The 17515-nt window shown below is 43.0% G+C and overlaps 1 protein-coding gene across 6 annotated transcripts in view; it reads left to right on the forward strand.

The window, feature by feature from the left end:
- The window catches only part of ANKS6 (ankyrin repeat and sterile alpha motif domain containing 6), an 87365-nt gene that overhangs the window by 36772 nt on the left and 33078 nt on the right, over positions 1 to 17515 (forward strand). For 5 of the 6 annotated variants that reach the window (XR_007772355.1, XM_050938152.1, XM_050938154.1 and 2 more), the window contains 2 exons: positions 4429 to 4621; positions 6682 to 6798. Coding sequence is in view for 5 of the 6 variants with exons in the window: in XM_050938152.1 (XP_050794109.1) it covers positions 4429 to 4621; positions 6682 to 6798 (310 nt within the window). In the remaining variant the exon portion in view is untranslated. The remainder of the gene's footprint in view (positions 1 to 4428; positions 4622 to 6681; positions 6799 to 17515) is intronic. The other variant, XM_050938153.1, reaches the window with a different exon arrangement.

The following is a 17515-nucleotide window of genomic DNA, read 5'->3' on the forward strand; positions in this document are numbered from 1 at the left end:
GCAGTGAAAGGACCTACTCTCAAGAGTGACAGCATCCATCATTCCATCCCTTAAGGCTAAGGACTGGTTTGTGACTTTTGACTTACAGGACATATACGTCCACGTAGATGTCCATCCAGCCCACAGGATGCACCCCAGAGTCACTGCCACCAGAGTTATTTGACTTTTCACAGGGACAAGGTGAAACCACATTCAAAGTTTGTCTCCACGGTGGTCTTTGATTGAGATGGAATTCTGTACATTGATTTACCTGTTTTCTTCTTGAAACCTCACTGTACACTGGGAGAGAAGAAGTTACACACTCTGGATGTTTTCAGAGCCTTACTCTAGTACATCCATGGGACCATGCTGTTCAGATGCTTCCCTGGTTATTTCTGGTGTAGCGAGGCATCTCCTTCACTCATCGTGCTCAGCATTTCCCCTTTCCCCTCTCTAAATCAGTCCCACTCCAGAGAGTTTTTATTCCTCACTGGGGTGGTTCTTTTCTGATGCTTACAAGTTGGGCCTCAGAGCAGGCCCAAGCAGTACTCTTCAGCCAAACAAAAAACCCAAATTCATAACACAAAAAGGAAGTACCTTTCCCTGCCCCATCTCTAGGCCGGTTCTCTGTTATACTGGCTTCTGGGTGCCAGTTCTTCCCCACACAGCAGTTAGCTTGTTTGCTGCCCCTACTGGAAGGAGAGCAGCCTTCCACCCAGGAGAAACCTTTTCTCCCTGCTGCTACTACCCTTGCTGCAGCTTGTCTCTCCTCTCTCTCTGTCTCACAAGAAAGAAGGGATTTTAAATGTCACAGGCAGCCATTCATTGGACTCAGGTGTGCCTAGCTGACCTGAGCTATTCTCTTTTCAGCTCATAGGGAAAAGCGCCTTTACCATTCTATTGCTGATACACCTGCCTTCCACCACTCTCTCCTAGCTGTCTGGCCTGACTTTGTCACATTGGGGATAGCCGGCCATTCCATCTCATCACAAAGAATATCTATGTTGATAATACCGAGCATCTTGCTTTGTTACCAGATAGTTGGTCTAGACCGATTGAATTCTAAGGGTCACTCCACCAGAGCTCAAGCAACATCCTCCACCTGCTTCTGAAATGTATTGCTATCTGAAATCTGCAAGGCAGTGATGCAGAGTAATCCACTGATCTTGTTGAACATTACGCATTGGATTTAGATGCTAGGTCATTTGCTAAGTTTGGGGGAGCAGTACTGATGTTACTATTTGACTAATGAACTTGAAACTCCTCAGTCCCACCATCTGACAAGGATACTGCTTGCCAACCATTTACAGTATGACCCTCACTGATACACTGGAATAATAAAGAACGGTACTTTACCCTATAGTAACTGTAGTTCTTTGAGAGTTGTTGGAATTGTGGAATCCACAGCTCCCCTCTTTTGAAGCCCTCAGCAAACATGGGCTTTGAATTGCAAGGAGGAAACTCAGGGAAGGTTGCGACCGCGACACCATATGTTCCCTTACATGGGAGAACGAGGACACACAGGCACATGCGTAGCCCCAACTGACACTGCTACTCAAAAGATTCCCCTGTTGCACACGTTAAGTGCATTTGTCCCTACTGTCAGAGTCAATGTCTTGAAGAACCTCAGCTACATAGGATAAGTAACCATTCTAGATTGGAAAAAAAAGTCTCTTGACAGTTTTACGTATTATAAAAATGAAATTTGTCTGTATCTGTCACAGAACCACTCATGGCTCAACTTGAGGATCACAGCCCCAAACCTGAGAATGACTAGTCTAGGAAGTGTAGTGATTTTACGTTGATCAAATTTGCAGGCAGTGTCAAACTAGAAGAGATTAGAAAAGCCATGCAGAAAGGAAAGCAATTGAAGAATACCTTCTCTAAGGATTAGAGAACTGGGCATAAATCACTGAGAGTGTAATTAATTTAGATAAATGCAGACAATGCACTTGAAGAAAAAAAACCCTCTGAAGAACAAAACGACAGATAATAGGATAGAAAGAGGTAATACAGAGAGGGATTTGGGGATTCAATATGAGACAAAAAATTAGACATGGACTTGCAGCTGCTGCAAAAAAAAGCAAATATCTTATTAGACTGTGTAAGTCATGGATGTTTGACATGCAGGACTAAGGAGGTAATAATATTAGTAATATTAATAAATAATAATACAACTTCCAAAGCACCAGGGAGCAAATTTGTCCCTGCATAAATTCCAAGATCTGTTGGCTGGCTCAGGCTAGGGTGGCCTAAGAGCTTCACTAACTTGCAGCCCTATAGCAATGACCCATATGAACTTCTGCAAAGATACAGAATTGCTAGGATAAAAACAAAACACACCCAGCCATGGCCCCTATGCCTCCTCCCTCCCAGAATTTGTGTGTCTTCTGTGGAGGTGACCCAGAAGTTGCAAAAACCAGTTTTCCACTTGGTATATAGGCCCCCTGTACCAGAAGTGTTCTTAAGTGTCTTATTTGTGCCATATAGCCCCTTTGCATCAATCTAACTAGCATAAAAGGGCCTTAAGATAGCTGCGAATCTAGGACCCCAGAGGAAAGTCATCAGGACCCCTTGGACATATATATAATACAAACTTTAAAGTAGGTGGTGCATAGCTTTGGAGTAATTTATAAGATGAGGTTAATGGCTCTGTTTGGCAGGGTCTGTTCAGAAACATGTATGCTCACATTTATCATCCATGCCATTTTTCCATTTCCATGCTGTCATATATTTAATAAATATATATGAAATGAATATATACAGAACAGTTTGTCATTTGCCCATGTGTTATATTATCAGATAAATACTAAGGAGGTAGTGAAAACTTTCACATATCATGGCTCCAGTTCAGCAAAGCACCTAAGCACCTCTCTAACTTCTAAGCTTTTGCTGAAGTCCTATTGATGGTGTGACCATGGTTCCAGGGGAGCGAACTAGGGTCACTCAGTTAGGGTGAACTGCAAAGAATGGGGCAGACAATCACCAAAATTGGTGGATATTCCAAGACTTAGATTTACCAAGCCAGCACAAAACAGCTTCTATAATATCTCACTGGTTACCCAGAAGCCAACAACACAGTTCACTTAAAGCAACCCAGCCTTAGGCCTCAACCCAGAAACCCAAGTCAAATATGATGAGGATTACTGAAAATCTTATTCATCGTATAAGAAAGTTCTACCAATCCCAAAGGATCAGACACATTTCCTCCCAGGTTAATGAATATTTCAGATCTAAACTAAAATTTATTAAAAAAGAAAAAAGAGAGAGTATTGATCAAAAGATCAATATAATACAGACATGAGTACAGTTCTTGAGATTAGATTCATAGGAGTGATGGTGAGCTTTGTAGTTGCAAAGAGTTCTTTCAGAAATAGTCCATAGGTTACAGTCCAATGTCCATATTCAGGGTGATCCAGATGAGACTGGAGATCTCAATCTTACGACTTAAGCTTCCCCTGCATGAAGCATAAAGCAGATCTGAGATAAAAAGGATTAGGACCCAAGGCATCTTTATACAGTTTCAGGCCTTCTTGTGACAGCTCGAAGTCCTTTGGCAAATAATAGGCAATTATGGGGACTTTTGAGTAGATCTATTTCCTAAGCATCGCCGGTAATTATCCACATAGATTAACATAAGGCAATTTATCCATTAGGCAGTCTGTCACAAACTTTAAAGAGACATATAAACAATGACATCATTTCATCCAAATTTAATCTAAATGTTAATATTCCCTTTTGATCTTTGAAACAGCAGCTATAGTGACAGACAGGAAATGTCTGTTTACATCGCTAGCATTAAAAAAGATATGAGCACATACATACAATTAGTATCACCTCTAAGTTCTAACAAGACAGGTTTGCATTTCAAAGTGCTAGTGCTAGTGGCCCTAATTACCGTTTACATATTGTTCTAGCATCTCACTAATGGTTAACTCTGGGTCATTTAGTCTGTGAGCCGCTTAAACCTTTCTGGCCATACATCACACTTCGTATCAAATTTGTTGCAATTGTATAACAGTGACAGCAACAATGATTTGCATGGTCAGATTTTAATTAGATAATGTCACAGATGGTGAATCAGATGAACTTAAGTATGTTGTTGAATCAGGGCCTAAATTATGTTTTTAAATCAGTAGTGTTTCAGTTAAGTCTGTGAATGAAAAAGTTGTATCCAAAGTTAAGATGTTATTCTTTATAAACAGTTATTTAGATGAACATTTACACCTCTTTTTGTTTGGAGTGGGGAATTATTGCTTTATTCCAGTCCTGAGAGATTAACAAATATCTTTCAGTTGGTGTGAATCCGTGCAGCTCCATTGACTTCAATGGGACATAAGCACAATCTTAAAGATCTGTTTAAGTGCTTTGCTGAATTGGGGCCTTAATTATAATGATTTATTGTATGGTAGTTTTAGTTGACAAAAACATTTCTATTGTTAACTGTAGCAGAAACTGGAGATGAACAAAAGACCTCCATCTGGGACCTCATCTACATCTAAAAGCACATCACCAACTCTCACACCATCCCCATCCCCATCTCCATCCCCTAAGGTTCACAATGTGGAGTCTTCTCTCTCTTCCTCTCACAGACAAGCCAAGAGCAATGGTGGCTCCAGCAGTGGAACTATTACTGATGAAAGTGAGTAGATCACTATAGTCAAGAAAACAAAGTTTTAGAAGCCATAATGGTACTGGTTTTGTGTATGAGGGGAAAAAATGGGTCTTGTTTCCTTTTTAGAAATTTAAAAATATTCTGTTTCTAGGCATTTGAGATTGGCAGCTCCTTAACTCTTCAACTGCTCCAGCCCTCAAAGCCTTTGAGTCCCATCCACATGGAAGGGTTTCTTCGGTGTGTGATGGGCAGTGTCAGTCATGTAGCAGAGCTGCTCTGCCCCACATCCTCTACTGTAAATCCTCTTTTCTACACTTTGCACAGTGTAACTTGAGAGTAGCAAGTGCCCTTTTGATTATGTTCCATATGGAACTGAAATTGACGTGGTTCTTTTTATTTAACAAATTCATTTAAAAACTACATTATGTTATGACAGTTCAGATTGATGATGTCAGCAGGTACTAATCCTCGTTAATTGTAGCAGTGCATTATATTTATTTTATTCATTTATTATTCTTTGAGAGAGTGAGGGGTTTTAAAGAACTGTTTAAAATGTTTAGGACTTTCCTAGTTAGATTATGTTTTTTAAATTGAAATTTTGGATCTAAGTTGCTGTCCTGATTAAAAATTACGCTGTTACGCTATTGAAAATAGTAAATAGTTGATTTTGATATTTCTGGAAATTGGATTGTTAATATATGAGTCCTCTTAGAATTTTAGATAAAACATCCCTAACTGTCTTATATCATTTCTGTTGATGCACTTCATTCCTTTTGAGAAAGTCAGTACTGATTCTACTTTCACATATTCTAATTTTATGTTCGTGGGTTTAATTCCATTTACTTTAGTGGAGTGACTTCCAATTTATATTAGCATAAAGGGGAGCAAAATTTGCCTTGCTAACTGTTCTTGTACTGCAGACTGACTGTTATAGAGAGGACCTACTAATGCCCAGTCGAAAAGGGACCCTGGTGGCTCTGGTCAGTACTACTGACTGGACCATTAAAAGTGTGGTTGTCAATGCAGTGGGGCTAAGGCAGGCTCTCTACCTGCCCTGGCTCTGTGTGGCTCCTGGAAGCGGTGACATGTCCTCTGGCTCCTAGGCACGGGGCGGCCAGGAAGGCTCCGTGTGCAGCGCCTGCCCTGAGTGCTGGCTCCACAGTTCCCGTTGCCTGGGAACCGCGGCCAATGGGAGCTGTGGGGGCAGTGCCTGCAGGCGAGGGCAGGGCCCCCGCCCCTGCCCTGAGCCCCCTCCTACACTCTGAACCCCTCGGATTCAGCCCAGAGCCCTCTCCTGCATCCCAAGCCCACTGTCCCAGCCCAGAGCCCCCTTCCGCACTCCGAACCCCTCAGCCCTGTCTGGAGCCATCTCCTGCACCCTCGGCTGGAGCCTTCACCCCTTCCCATGTCCTTGCCGCAACCCGGTGAAAATGAGCGAGTGAGCAAGAGTGGGGGAAAGCGAGCAATGGAGGAAGGAAGAGGATGGAGTGAGTGGTGGCTGGGTCTCAGAGTAGGGGCGGGGCTGGGATTGGGTCTCAGGGTAAGGGACGGGGAAAGAGTGTTCAGTTTTCTGCAGTCAGAAAGTTGGCAAGCGTGTCCTGTAATGGACCTCAACCACATTCTGAACACTGACTGACAGGTTAACCACATCCATGAAGGCCTTAGAACCAGCTGAAATTCTTCAAATCTGGCATCCAAACTGCTCCCCTTGCAAAAACCTGGAACTGTGTCACAATCCCAGACCTGATGCTTCTGTGCTACAATAACATTGTTCACAGAAGCGCTGCTCTGAGCTGGAGGATTAAGGCTCTCTGGCTACACCAGTAGCTTCCTCACCTCCAGTGACATAAGGGTTCAGAGACCCTATGGCAGTGCCAGAGCCACAGTGCTGAGCTTAGTCAATGGTAGTGCACACACACTCAGAAGTCTTATGATAAGCAAAATTAATATATGCAAAGGACTTGTTACCATATTTAAGATTTTCTTTATTTCACACAAAAGAAAATTAGGCAGTTGATTTGCACATATTCTTATAATATAGTTACAGGGAGCATAGTGCTTAAACAATTTGTGTGGTTTCTTTTTAGGCAACCAGTTGGGGGACCACCAAAAACTTGTCCATAGTTTGAGAACCTCTGACATAGAGAATCATGAAAGAAGAAACCATGTGAGAGTAAAAGGAGCTTGTGAAAACTTGGAGAAAGGTAATCTCTCTCGTGCAGAATGACATTGAAAGGGGGCTTTAAATCTGAGCACAGTAGAAGTATGAGTTGATAGATCCTTCAGAGTCCTTTTTCCTTCCAGTGACATAATTGATAAAATTATATGTTATTATCAACAAAAAAGTTCTGATGAAAAAGGGCTGGAGAGCACAATATCGTCTGTGAAACCCCAAAATCCAGATATTTCAGGATTTATCACCTATTACACTGAGATTGTTCAGAGAAATGAGAGAACTAGTTAAGGAACTGAGGGAAAAAGGGATATAAGGAAAAATGGGGGTTCCTAATAACCTTATCTTTTCCTATAAGAATAAAACCTTTAGATTTTACTGCTGACCAGTATGAGTAAGCGTTCGCAATCTGACCCTTTCCTTTTAAAGATCTAAGGATGTCTACACTAGACTTTACCTTGGGGATCAGCCTACAGTATAGAACAAACATCTGTAGCATGGATGAAATGTGTGGGAAGTGTCCTCACCAGCTTTTAGAAATATGTCAAGTATGTTGAATTAATTGGCAGTCAATTAACTTGAGGTAGAAGTGTCTAATGAAAACAAGCATTAAGATGACTGCTACCGGGGTTGTCCACAACCTTGAAGCACCCCTCATTTGTAAACAAGGATGCTCCCAAGAGGGACTTAAAGGAAGAATCAGTCCTTCAAGATACCTTTTATTTTATTTTGAGTTTTTGTAAAACTGAGAGGGATTTCATAACTGCTAAGACTAGAAGGGACCATTGTGATTATCTAGTTTGACCTCTTGTATAACAAAGGGCCATAGAACTTTCCCAGAATAATTCCTAGAGCAAAGAAAAACATCCATCCTAGATTTAAAAATTGTCAGTGATGGTGAATCCACTGTGACCTTAGTAAAATGTTCCAGTGTTACCCTCACTGTCAAAAATTTACACCTTATTTCCAGTCTGAATTTCTCTAGCTTCAGCTTCCAGCCATCACGTTATACCTTTGTCTGCTAGATTGAAGAATCCATTATTAAATATTTGTTCTCCATGTAGATACTTAAGAGATTGTAATCAAATGACCCCTTTATCCTTGCCTTTGTTAAGTTAAATAGATTGAGCTCTTTGAGATATAGCTATAAGGCATTTTTTCTAATCCTTTAATCATTCCCATGGCTCTTCTCTGAACCCTCTCCAATTTATCAACATTCTTCTTGAATTGTGAGCACCAGAACTGGACACTGTATTCCAACAGTGGTCACACCATAGCTAAATACAGAAGTAAAATAACCTCTTTAGTCTTATTTGAGATTCCCGTTTATGCCGCTCAGGATCTCTTTTGCCACAATGTTGTATTAGAAGCTCATGCTCAGTTGATTATACACAATGACTCTCAAATCTTTTTCAAACTCACTGCCTCCCAGTATAGAGTTCCCCATCCTCTAAGTATGGCCTACATTCTTTGTTCCTAGATGAATACATTTACATTTGGCCATATTAACATGCATATTGTTTCCTTGTGCCCAGTTTGCCAAGTGATCCAGATTGTGGTTTATCAGTGACCTATCATCTTAATTATTTACCACTCCCCACGTTTTCTTCCAGGTAATTGACAAAAATGTTAAATAGCGTAAGGCCAAGAACTCATCTCTGTAGGACCCCACTAGAAACACACCCACTTGATGATTTTTCTCTGTTTACAGTTAAATTTTGAGAGTTATCAGTTAGCCAGTTTTAAACCATTTAATGTAGGCCCTGTTAATTTAATATCATTCAATTTTTTTCATCAGAATCTTGTTTGGGTACCAAGTCAAACACCATACAGAAGTCTAAGTATATCATGTCAACACTGTTACCTTTATCAACCAAACTTATAATCTCATCACAAAAAGATATTAATTTGACAGGAACTATTTTCCATAAAGCCATTTTGATTTGTATTAATGACATTATCCTCCTTTAATTCTTTATTAATTGAGTCCCATATCAGTTGCTCCTTTATCTTGTCCAAGATTGATATCAGGTTTACGGGTCTATGATTACCCAGGAAGTCCCATTTACTCATATTAAAAATTTGCACATTAGCTTTCATCCAGTCTTCTGGAACTTCCCCAGTGCTCTAAGACTTTTTGAAAATCAATGTTAATGGTCCCACAAACTCCTGAGTCAGATCTTTTAAAACTCTTAGACACAAGTTATCTGGAGCAGCTAATTTAAAAATGTCTGACTTTAGTAGCTTTTGTTTAACATTCTCCAGAGATATTAGAGGAATGGAAAGAATATTATCATTACCATCATCTATTTTTTCCCCAAATATGGAACAGAAATCTTTACTGAAGATGTCTGACTTTTCTGCATTATTATTGATCATTCTACCATTTCCAGCTAGTAATTGACCAATACCATTATCAGGATTTTTGTTTGTTTGTTTGCTTCTAATGTATTTTAAAATCTCCTTATTGTCCTTAATTCTGCTGGCCATATATTTCTCCTTGTGTCTCTTTGCTTCCCTTATCAGCTTTCTACAGTTCCAAATTCCTGATTTATATTCATTACTATCAAATTCCCCTTTTAAGTCCTATTTGGTGTGATTGTATTAATGGGGGAAAGAAAAAGATAGTTAAAGTGGAAGAAGAAAATATAAAGAGGAGAATGTTTGTGAGAGGCTTGCAAACGTCATTATTTAAAGTAAGTCTGTAGGATCTCCAAGATATGTTTTTACAATATTATTATTATTAGTATTTATTATTATTGTGTAATTCCATAATTTACATTTTTGTAATTTTCAGTTTGTTTGCTTATTTTACTTTAGCTTCTCAAATTAAATTGTCTTTTTTGATAGAAAGGCAGAAAGAGAGTATAAATCAGGTGAGGAGATGAAACTACAGAAACAGCTAAGACAATATGTCCAGTCTAATATTAACAGAGATGACTGTTTGTAGAACTCTGTTGATATAGTTTAAATATTTATCTGATTGTGATAAAATTTCAAAGTGTGTTTTGAAAAAAGATTTTTAGCTATCAAGGCCTCCAAGTTTTAATTTCTCCAGATCTTGCAAGGAAACCCAAGCCCACAGGTTGAAATTCAGTAATCAGATTGTGTCATGTACCAAGGTCTTTGTCGTGCAGGAGAAAGGGAAGGGCTGTTAGGAAGCCAGTTATGGCTTCTGTATTCTTAATCTGTCCCAGCCCTTCATTAATGGACCATATGCAAACTATGATTGACATAAATTGCACAAAGCAGATCAAGCATAGCAAAGAGATCAGAATTTGAGCAGGGAATCTGGCCCCAAATATTTAAAAGCAGATCTGAATAAGATTAATGTACAGAAGGCAGCATTTTATGTAACAAAGCTGCATGTTATGAGAATAAGAAATATGTTTATCTTGACTTTGAAACTTGATATTTTTAATTTTCAAAGTGTCCTAAAACAACTTCAATGGAGGGTCAGTCGTTTGGAATTATTAATGACTGATTTTTCCAAAAATAAATATTTACTGTTTTTCTAAGAAGAGGAAGCCCTTAAGCACTCAAGTTATTGGAGTTTAGAAATTTATTCTTGATGTGTGGAAAATTGATGCTGTTGGAGTTAGGCAACATATCTCACTTGCAGCACCATGAGAGAGATTTGTTTTGTTTTCTCCTATCCAGCTGAGATATAATTCATTTATTTTTCTGAGGCTATTATAATATGTGTTCTGTTTTTTTCCCATATTTTTGGCTAAAATACATTAGGCTATTCTTGTCGTCTTTTAAAACTGAAACATAAAATAAGGAAACAAAAATCTAAAAGACTTTAGTAAGAAAGTTCTTTGATGCTAAGGAATGCTTGAGGATTCTCTATACCCTGGTGAGTAAGTCACTCACCTGGGAGCTAGGAGATGTGGAGTCAAATTGCTCATCTGAGTCAGGCAGAGAGAAGATTTGAATCACATTTCCTGCACCTCCCAAGAGAGTGACTTAATCATCATGCTGTAGAATCACTGCATCTGTGACTCTGTCCCAGTGAATAATTGTATCTTTATACAAAGTGGAACAGCTTCAGAAGGAGAGATTGAGAGCAATCCTCCCCAGAATAGCCTATAACCTGGTGGTTAAGCTACTCATCTGGGAGGAGGGAAATCTGAGTTTAGAAGTCCTTCTGCAGAGTGGGGATTCTAACATGCGTTTCCCACATCCCAGGCAAGTACTTTAACCATGAGGCTAAAGATTATTGTGGATAGACAGACACACACATACACAGTTTTCTGAAGCTGACCAGACCTTTTCCAATTTCCTGACAAATAAAAATAACATTTTTTGAACAATATTGAATATTCAAGAAGAGAAGTACCGCAATTCTGGGCCAGACCAATGGTCCATCTTGCCTACTATCCTACCAGATTTTCAGGGGAGTGTACAGAACAGGACAGTGGGAATAATCCAACCTATGTTTGTCTTCCAGCTTTGGGTAGTCAGAGGTTTAGGGTTGCTTGATCATGGGGAGGCATCCCGGACCATCTTGATAATAGCCTTTGATGGACCTATCCTCCATGAACTGACCTAGTTCTTTTTTGAACCCAGTTATACTTTTTGGCCATCGCAACATCCCATGGCAATGCGTTCCACAGGTTAATTGTGTGTTGTGTGAATAAGTATTTCCTCTTGTTTATATTAAACCGCTGTCTATTAATTTCATTGGGTGACCCCTGATTTTTTGTATTGTGGAAAAGAGTAAATAACACTTCACTATTAACTTTTTCCGTACCATTCATGATGTTAGACTTTGATCATATCCCATTTTAGTTGTCTCTTTTCTAAGCTGAACAACCCTAGTCTTTTTAGTCTCTCCTCATATGGAAGTTGTTCCATACCGTTTATCATCTTTGTTGCCCTTCTCTGAACCTTTTCCAGTCCCACTGTTTCCTTTTTCAGATGGGGCAACTAGAACTGGACAAAGTGGTGTGGGTTCACCATGGATTTATATAGTGACATTATGATATTTTCTTGCCTTACTTTCTATCCCTTTTCTAATAGTTTCTAGTATTCTGTTAGCCTTTTTTACTACGGCTGTGCACTAAGCTGAAGTTTTCAGAGATCTGTCCACTGTGACTCCAAGATCTCTTTCTTGAGTGGTAACAGCTAATTTAGAACCCTTCATTATGCACGTGTAGTTGGGATTACCCCACTACTCTGAGTTTTTGGTTTTCTGGCCAAACCAACAAATCTATTATTCTCCCAGCCCTAGGTGGACATGATAAGATTTCTCATATTTGGTAGCCCTCGACAATAATAAAAAACAACAACTGTGTCTCTGATATATGAGAATTACATAGTTTTGTTTTGTTTTTTACTAGTAATCATTGTCTGTGAGATGATTGTTACATGGGAAATGCTCTTTCTGTCATAACATTTGAATAGTTATGGAGTCATTGTTAGGCTCAATGGTTGATTGATTAAATTATTAGCAATATATAATCAGAAGTAGCATACTATTCACTTGAATGCATTATTTGTTTGTGTACTAAAATTAATGGTAACAGTCTTAATAATGTAGTAAAATAATGAAAGGCAGTAACTGAAATTAAGAAAAAGCAACTTCATATTACCCTTATACAAACAATGCACTTTAAATTGGATAAGTTGATTCTTATAGAGACTGCTTCATTTTGGTATACATAGTTGGTATCAGTACCTATAAAACTGTTTCTGTTTTTCTCATGTGCATTCCACAATAGGTGTGTGTGCTCGCCATGTGCAACAGTGCTGGAAGTTTTCCCCCTAGCAGTACCCGTAGGGGAGCGCCCTTAGTGACCCCGGAGTGGCGCCTCTATGGCGCAGTATAAGGGATGCTGCGTGCTACTCCCACCCTCAGTTCCTTCTTGCCGCCAGTGAAAGTGCATCGGAACTGCTCCGCTCCAGCTTGGCTGCAGATTCCCTCTTGGACTCTGTTAGTTCATAGTTAGTAGTACCTGTAGTTTAATTTAGAGTTAGTTTAGTGCACCTGGGTTGGGACATGCCTCGGGCTTTAAGTCATGCGACACTTGCAAGCAGCCGATGCCCGTGAGTGATCCGCATGCGAACTATTTACGCTGTCTGGGGGAAACCTATCTCAGCGATCGCTGCAACATTTGCAGCTCCTTCAAGCCTTGGACCAAGAAGGAACGGGACATTCGGCTCTGAGTCATTTTGGTAGAGTCGGCCTTGACCCCGACTCCAGTGCGCCACTCCGAGTCAGCACCAAGCACCGCAGTGTTGGTGCATGGCAACGCGTCGGTGCCTTCCACCAGCAGGCACTGTTCCCTGTCCGTGGGACACTCTAAGAAAGCTAAGAAGAGGTCTTCTCTGCCAAGACACCAGAGTAATACCAAGGGAGAGACTAGATCCAACTTGGGCAGTTCTTGGTTCCAGCTGGGCTTCTGGCCTCCAACTCACATTGAGCGGGAACTGAGAACTGGCCCACTCTGTGCCGACCTCCCCGGACATCTGGGTGCCCTCCACGCCAGAGGCCCTGCAAGCAGCCCAAGACGTTATGCCTCTGCCGGTACCAGGGGCACTGCCATCGTTGGCTCCCTGGTCCAGAGGCAAGCTACCGCTTGGATCCCCGCAGTCACCCCCTGGTCCCCGTTGACCCCCACCAGGTTGTCTGGCTGAGTACCGACGGGCACGGGTTCCAGGCAACGCTCCGCCTTGAGGGACCGTAGACCTCACGAGGAGAGTGTGCCCCGCCGAGACCAAGACAGATGGCACCGGAGGTCCTTGTCTCCGAGAGGCTACCATAGCCCTTCGTGGTACAGGCATCTACGCCGTTCCCGTTCTTAATCTCGCTCAAGGTCATTGCTGCGGCACCGCTCCTGGAGTCCTGGGCGTCGATCACTGGCACCTCGCCATTGCGGATCTGTCCGTTGGAGTCGATCGCGGAGCAGCTCTACCGTCGGTACTCCCGCTCCTCCATGCTGGGATCATGGTCTTGTGGTCAGCACCGTTCCCGACACCACCGCTCCTCCTGGTCCCAGGATAATGGCAGGTCATATGCCAGTTCGGCCTCCCTTCGCACTCATCAGTCATTGGGACAGGCTAGTCAGGCTGAAGAGCCTGCTGCACCGGTGCCACAGCAGGTTCAGTGGCACTGGGCTCCTTGGCCAGCACCGTGGTACCAATGGGCTCCGTGGCCCCCGATGCAGCCCCCGGTGGAGGTTTGCTTGGTGGTCGGAGCCTCAGAGAGACTGTCGGCCTCCCTATCTCAGCCTCCCAGGAAGGAGTCAGTGGGGCCAGTGATTTCCCTAGACACCCCCCCCCCGGGGGGGTGTACAACCCCCCAGAATTTCCCCAACACCCCCCCTAGTTTTGTGAGCTAGTTACATACCAATTCAGTGACTGTTTGGAAATCTGAATTTAAACTGAAACATTAATACACACTTAAAAGCTTATACAGTGTATGATAAAATATGTGTATCTGAAAAAGTATACTAGATTTGAAAAGTATAAGCATAGACTTGCTTCCTTATACAGTTGTTGTTTTTTTTTTATGTCAGTGCATTCATGATGTTGGCCAACCTAATAATATCAAATGATGATTTGTAAGCAAAGTCTAAATGAACTCTCCCTGACAGCTAGTGATGAGCTGGGGCTGTGGGGCGAGATTATATTTACATTCATACCTAATCTACGTAGGTATCCAGCAAACAGAGCTGTGTTGTCCAAGTGATAGATTTTGGCTGGGGTTGGGTTACAAACTACTTGAATGTGGGGTCGAGGGGGGGGGGATGAAATGTTGTTCTTATTGTATGAGTAAAGGGCAGTAGAACTGTACTTAGCCTGTGATGATTTGAAGGCATCAAGAGAGAGGATGGGGTCCTGTCCCTCTCCACTGTTTAAAGACAGAGCTGATTAGGCTCCATAGAGAGTCTTTTGTTCTGTTAAGTGACCACTGCAGCTGAAATCACTGACAATCAGGTCTAAGTGCTTAGTCCTGTTGTGAGGACAGTGTTCCTGTGGGACAGCGTTTTTGTGGAAGAGACAGCCCAGATCACATGGTCTCTCTGGTCTCCATCATCCCCTCCCTGGATCCTGGGGACTGGTATGCTGCCCTCGATCTGCAGGACGCGTACTTCCACATTCATATTTTCAAGGGGCACAGACGTTTCGTCTGTTTCACGGTTGGGCAGGAACATTATCAATGTACGGTCCTCCCATTTGGCCTGTCCGCTGCTGCCAGATCTTCCCCTATCTCTATGACTGGCTGGTCAAGGGCAGCTTCAGGTCGCAGGTGCAGGATCATATGTCACTCCTCCTGTCCATGTGCACCACTATGGGCCTGTTGGTAAACAACACCAAGTCCACGTTAGGCCCAGTGCAACGCATAGAGTTTATTGGGGCAGTCCTGGACACGACATTGGCCAGGGCCTCCCTCCCACTGAGACCCTAAGGGAGCTCATCAGCACAGTCACAAGGTTCCCCATGACCACAACCAGAGTGTGCCTCCGGTTCCTGGGTCACATGTTGGCGTGCACTTATGTGGTTCACTAAGCCAGACTCAGGATGAAGCCCCTCCAGTTCTGGTTGGCCTTGGTGTTCTCCCAGTCCAGGGACAGGATGGACAAGGTCCTCACTGTGCCCGAACCAGTGATCGCCTCCCTACAATGGTGATCCTCCCCGGGGGAACATGCTCCATGGGGTCCCGTTTAGGAGCAGGCCCCCATCAGTGGAGCTGGTGTCTCACACGTCAGATCTGGGGTGGGGAGCCCATGTGAAGAAGGTTCAGACCCAAGGTCTGTGGTCTGCGCAGGACCTTGCCCTGCATGTGAACATCAAGGAGCTCAGGGCAGCCCATCTGGCATGCGCGGCCTTTCATTCGCACCTGGAGGGCAGAGTAGTTCAGGGTTCTCACTGACAACTCAGCCTCAATGTTTTACATCAACAGGCAAAGTGGGGCCTGCTCCTCTGCCAGGAAGCCCTCAGGCTGTGGGACCTCTGTATAGCCCACAATATTTGCATGGAAGCCCGCCACTTACCGGGCACTCGGAACTCGCAGGCAGATCGCCTGAGCTGAGACTTTTCCTCAGCATGAGTGGTCGCTACACCCAGAAGTGGTGCACAGGATTTTCCAAAAGTGGGGCACTCCTCAGTTGGACCTCTTCGCGGCACGGCAGAACTGCCAGTGTCCTCGCTTCTGCTCTGGGGGGTGGGTGGGTGCGGACACCATCTCTGATGCCTTCCTCCTATCCTGGTCAGGCCAGCTTCTCTGCCTTTCCCTCAATCCTATTGATTGGCAAGGTCTTGGAGAAGATAAAAATGGACAGGGCCTAGGTCCTCCTGATTGCCCCGGAATGGCTCAGGCAACATTGGTACGGGACTCTCACAAGCCTAGTAGTCGCCCCGCCATGGCTATTGCCGTCCCGCCTGGACGTGCTCTCCCATGACCAGGACTGCCTCCACCCCAGCCTAGCAGCACTCCACCTCACAGCGTGGCTGCTCAGTGGTTAGATCCGCTGCCAATTGTGAAGGCACAGTCTCGGAAGCCTCGTCAGCTACCTTTTTAGCTCATGTCCCCATTCAGGACATTTTTAGGGGTGCCACATGATCTTCAGTTCACACGTTCACCTTGCATTATGCGATCGTCTCCCAAACCAGGGAGAACACTGGGTTTGGCAGGGCTGTACTCTGTCCCGAGAGTCCGTGAACTCCTTCCCACCTCCGACAGATATAACTTGGAATCACCTATTGTGGAATACACATGAGCAATCACTTGAAGAAGAAAAAACAGTTACTTTTCCGTAAGTGGTCTTCTTCGAGATGTGTTTCTCATTTCCATTCCACCTCCCACTCTCCTTCCCCTCTCTCGGAGTTGTCTGGTAAGAAGGAACTGAGGGAGGAGGGTGTGCGTAGCGCCCCTTATACCACGCCATAGAGGCACCATTCCAGGGGTCGCTAGGGGTGCTCCTGCTAGGGGAAAAACTTCTGGCACCTGTGCACGTGGCAAGCACGCACACCTATTGTGGAATAGACATGAGCAACGAATCTCGAAGAACACTAGTTACGGAAAAGATAATTGTCTTTTCTCCTCATGAAAGAAAACTGCAAGACATGGGAGGTAGTTACTATTATGTCAGGAATTACTGAGTGGTGCTGTTAACACATAATCTTACAAATTCTTTTTCTTAGCATGTGAATAGTGTACAGTCTTTGAATAAATGCTGTATTTTTGTTACATTTGCGATGGAGATTCTTTGGGGATAGTTGTTGAAAACAGCAAGTGTGGTTTGCTTTCTGCTCTAATCTTTCTAACTAGAGATAATAGCTTGGAGCAGAGTGGCTTCCTGGGAACCAGGCAGTAGAGTTAGGGCTGAGATTCCTGAGAGAGGGAATTGCACATATGTTGTTTGTGACCCACTGCAGTTCAAGAGCAAGTGTATAGAGTGTAAATAAATAACTTGAAAATATCCTGACTTGGCATCCCTGATTTCTCCTCCAAAGGGAAGCCAACCTGCCAGGCCACAAAGTCTGCTTCCACTTAGCACAGAGGCAACTGTCTGTTTTCTAAAAGGAATCTTAGTAGAAGAAAAATGATTCCAGTGGGGCCCATATGTGCTTCTAAATCAAGGGCTGTCAGCATTCAACATCTGCTTTAAGATTCTAGACATGTTTAGAGAAGGGGAATTTGTGGTAGGCAGGAGCTTCAGTTGCACTATAGAATCAAAGCTTGATGGGGCTATGACCACATGCCTGGATGAGCCACACTGAGAATGCTACACTCGGGG

The sequence above is a fragment of the Gopherus flavomarginatus genome, chromosome 2, assembly GCF_025201925.1.
Source record: "Gopherus flavomarginatus isolate rGopFla2 chromosome 2, rGopFla2.mat.asm, whole genome shotgun sequence".
NCBI lineage: Eukaryota > Metazoa > Chordata > Testudines > Testudinidae > Gopherus > Gopherus flavomarginatus.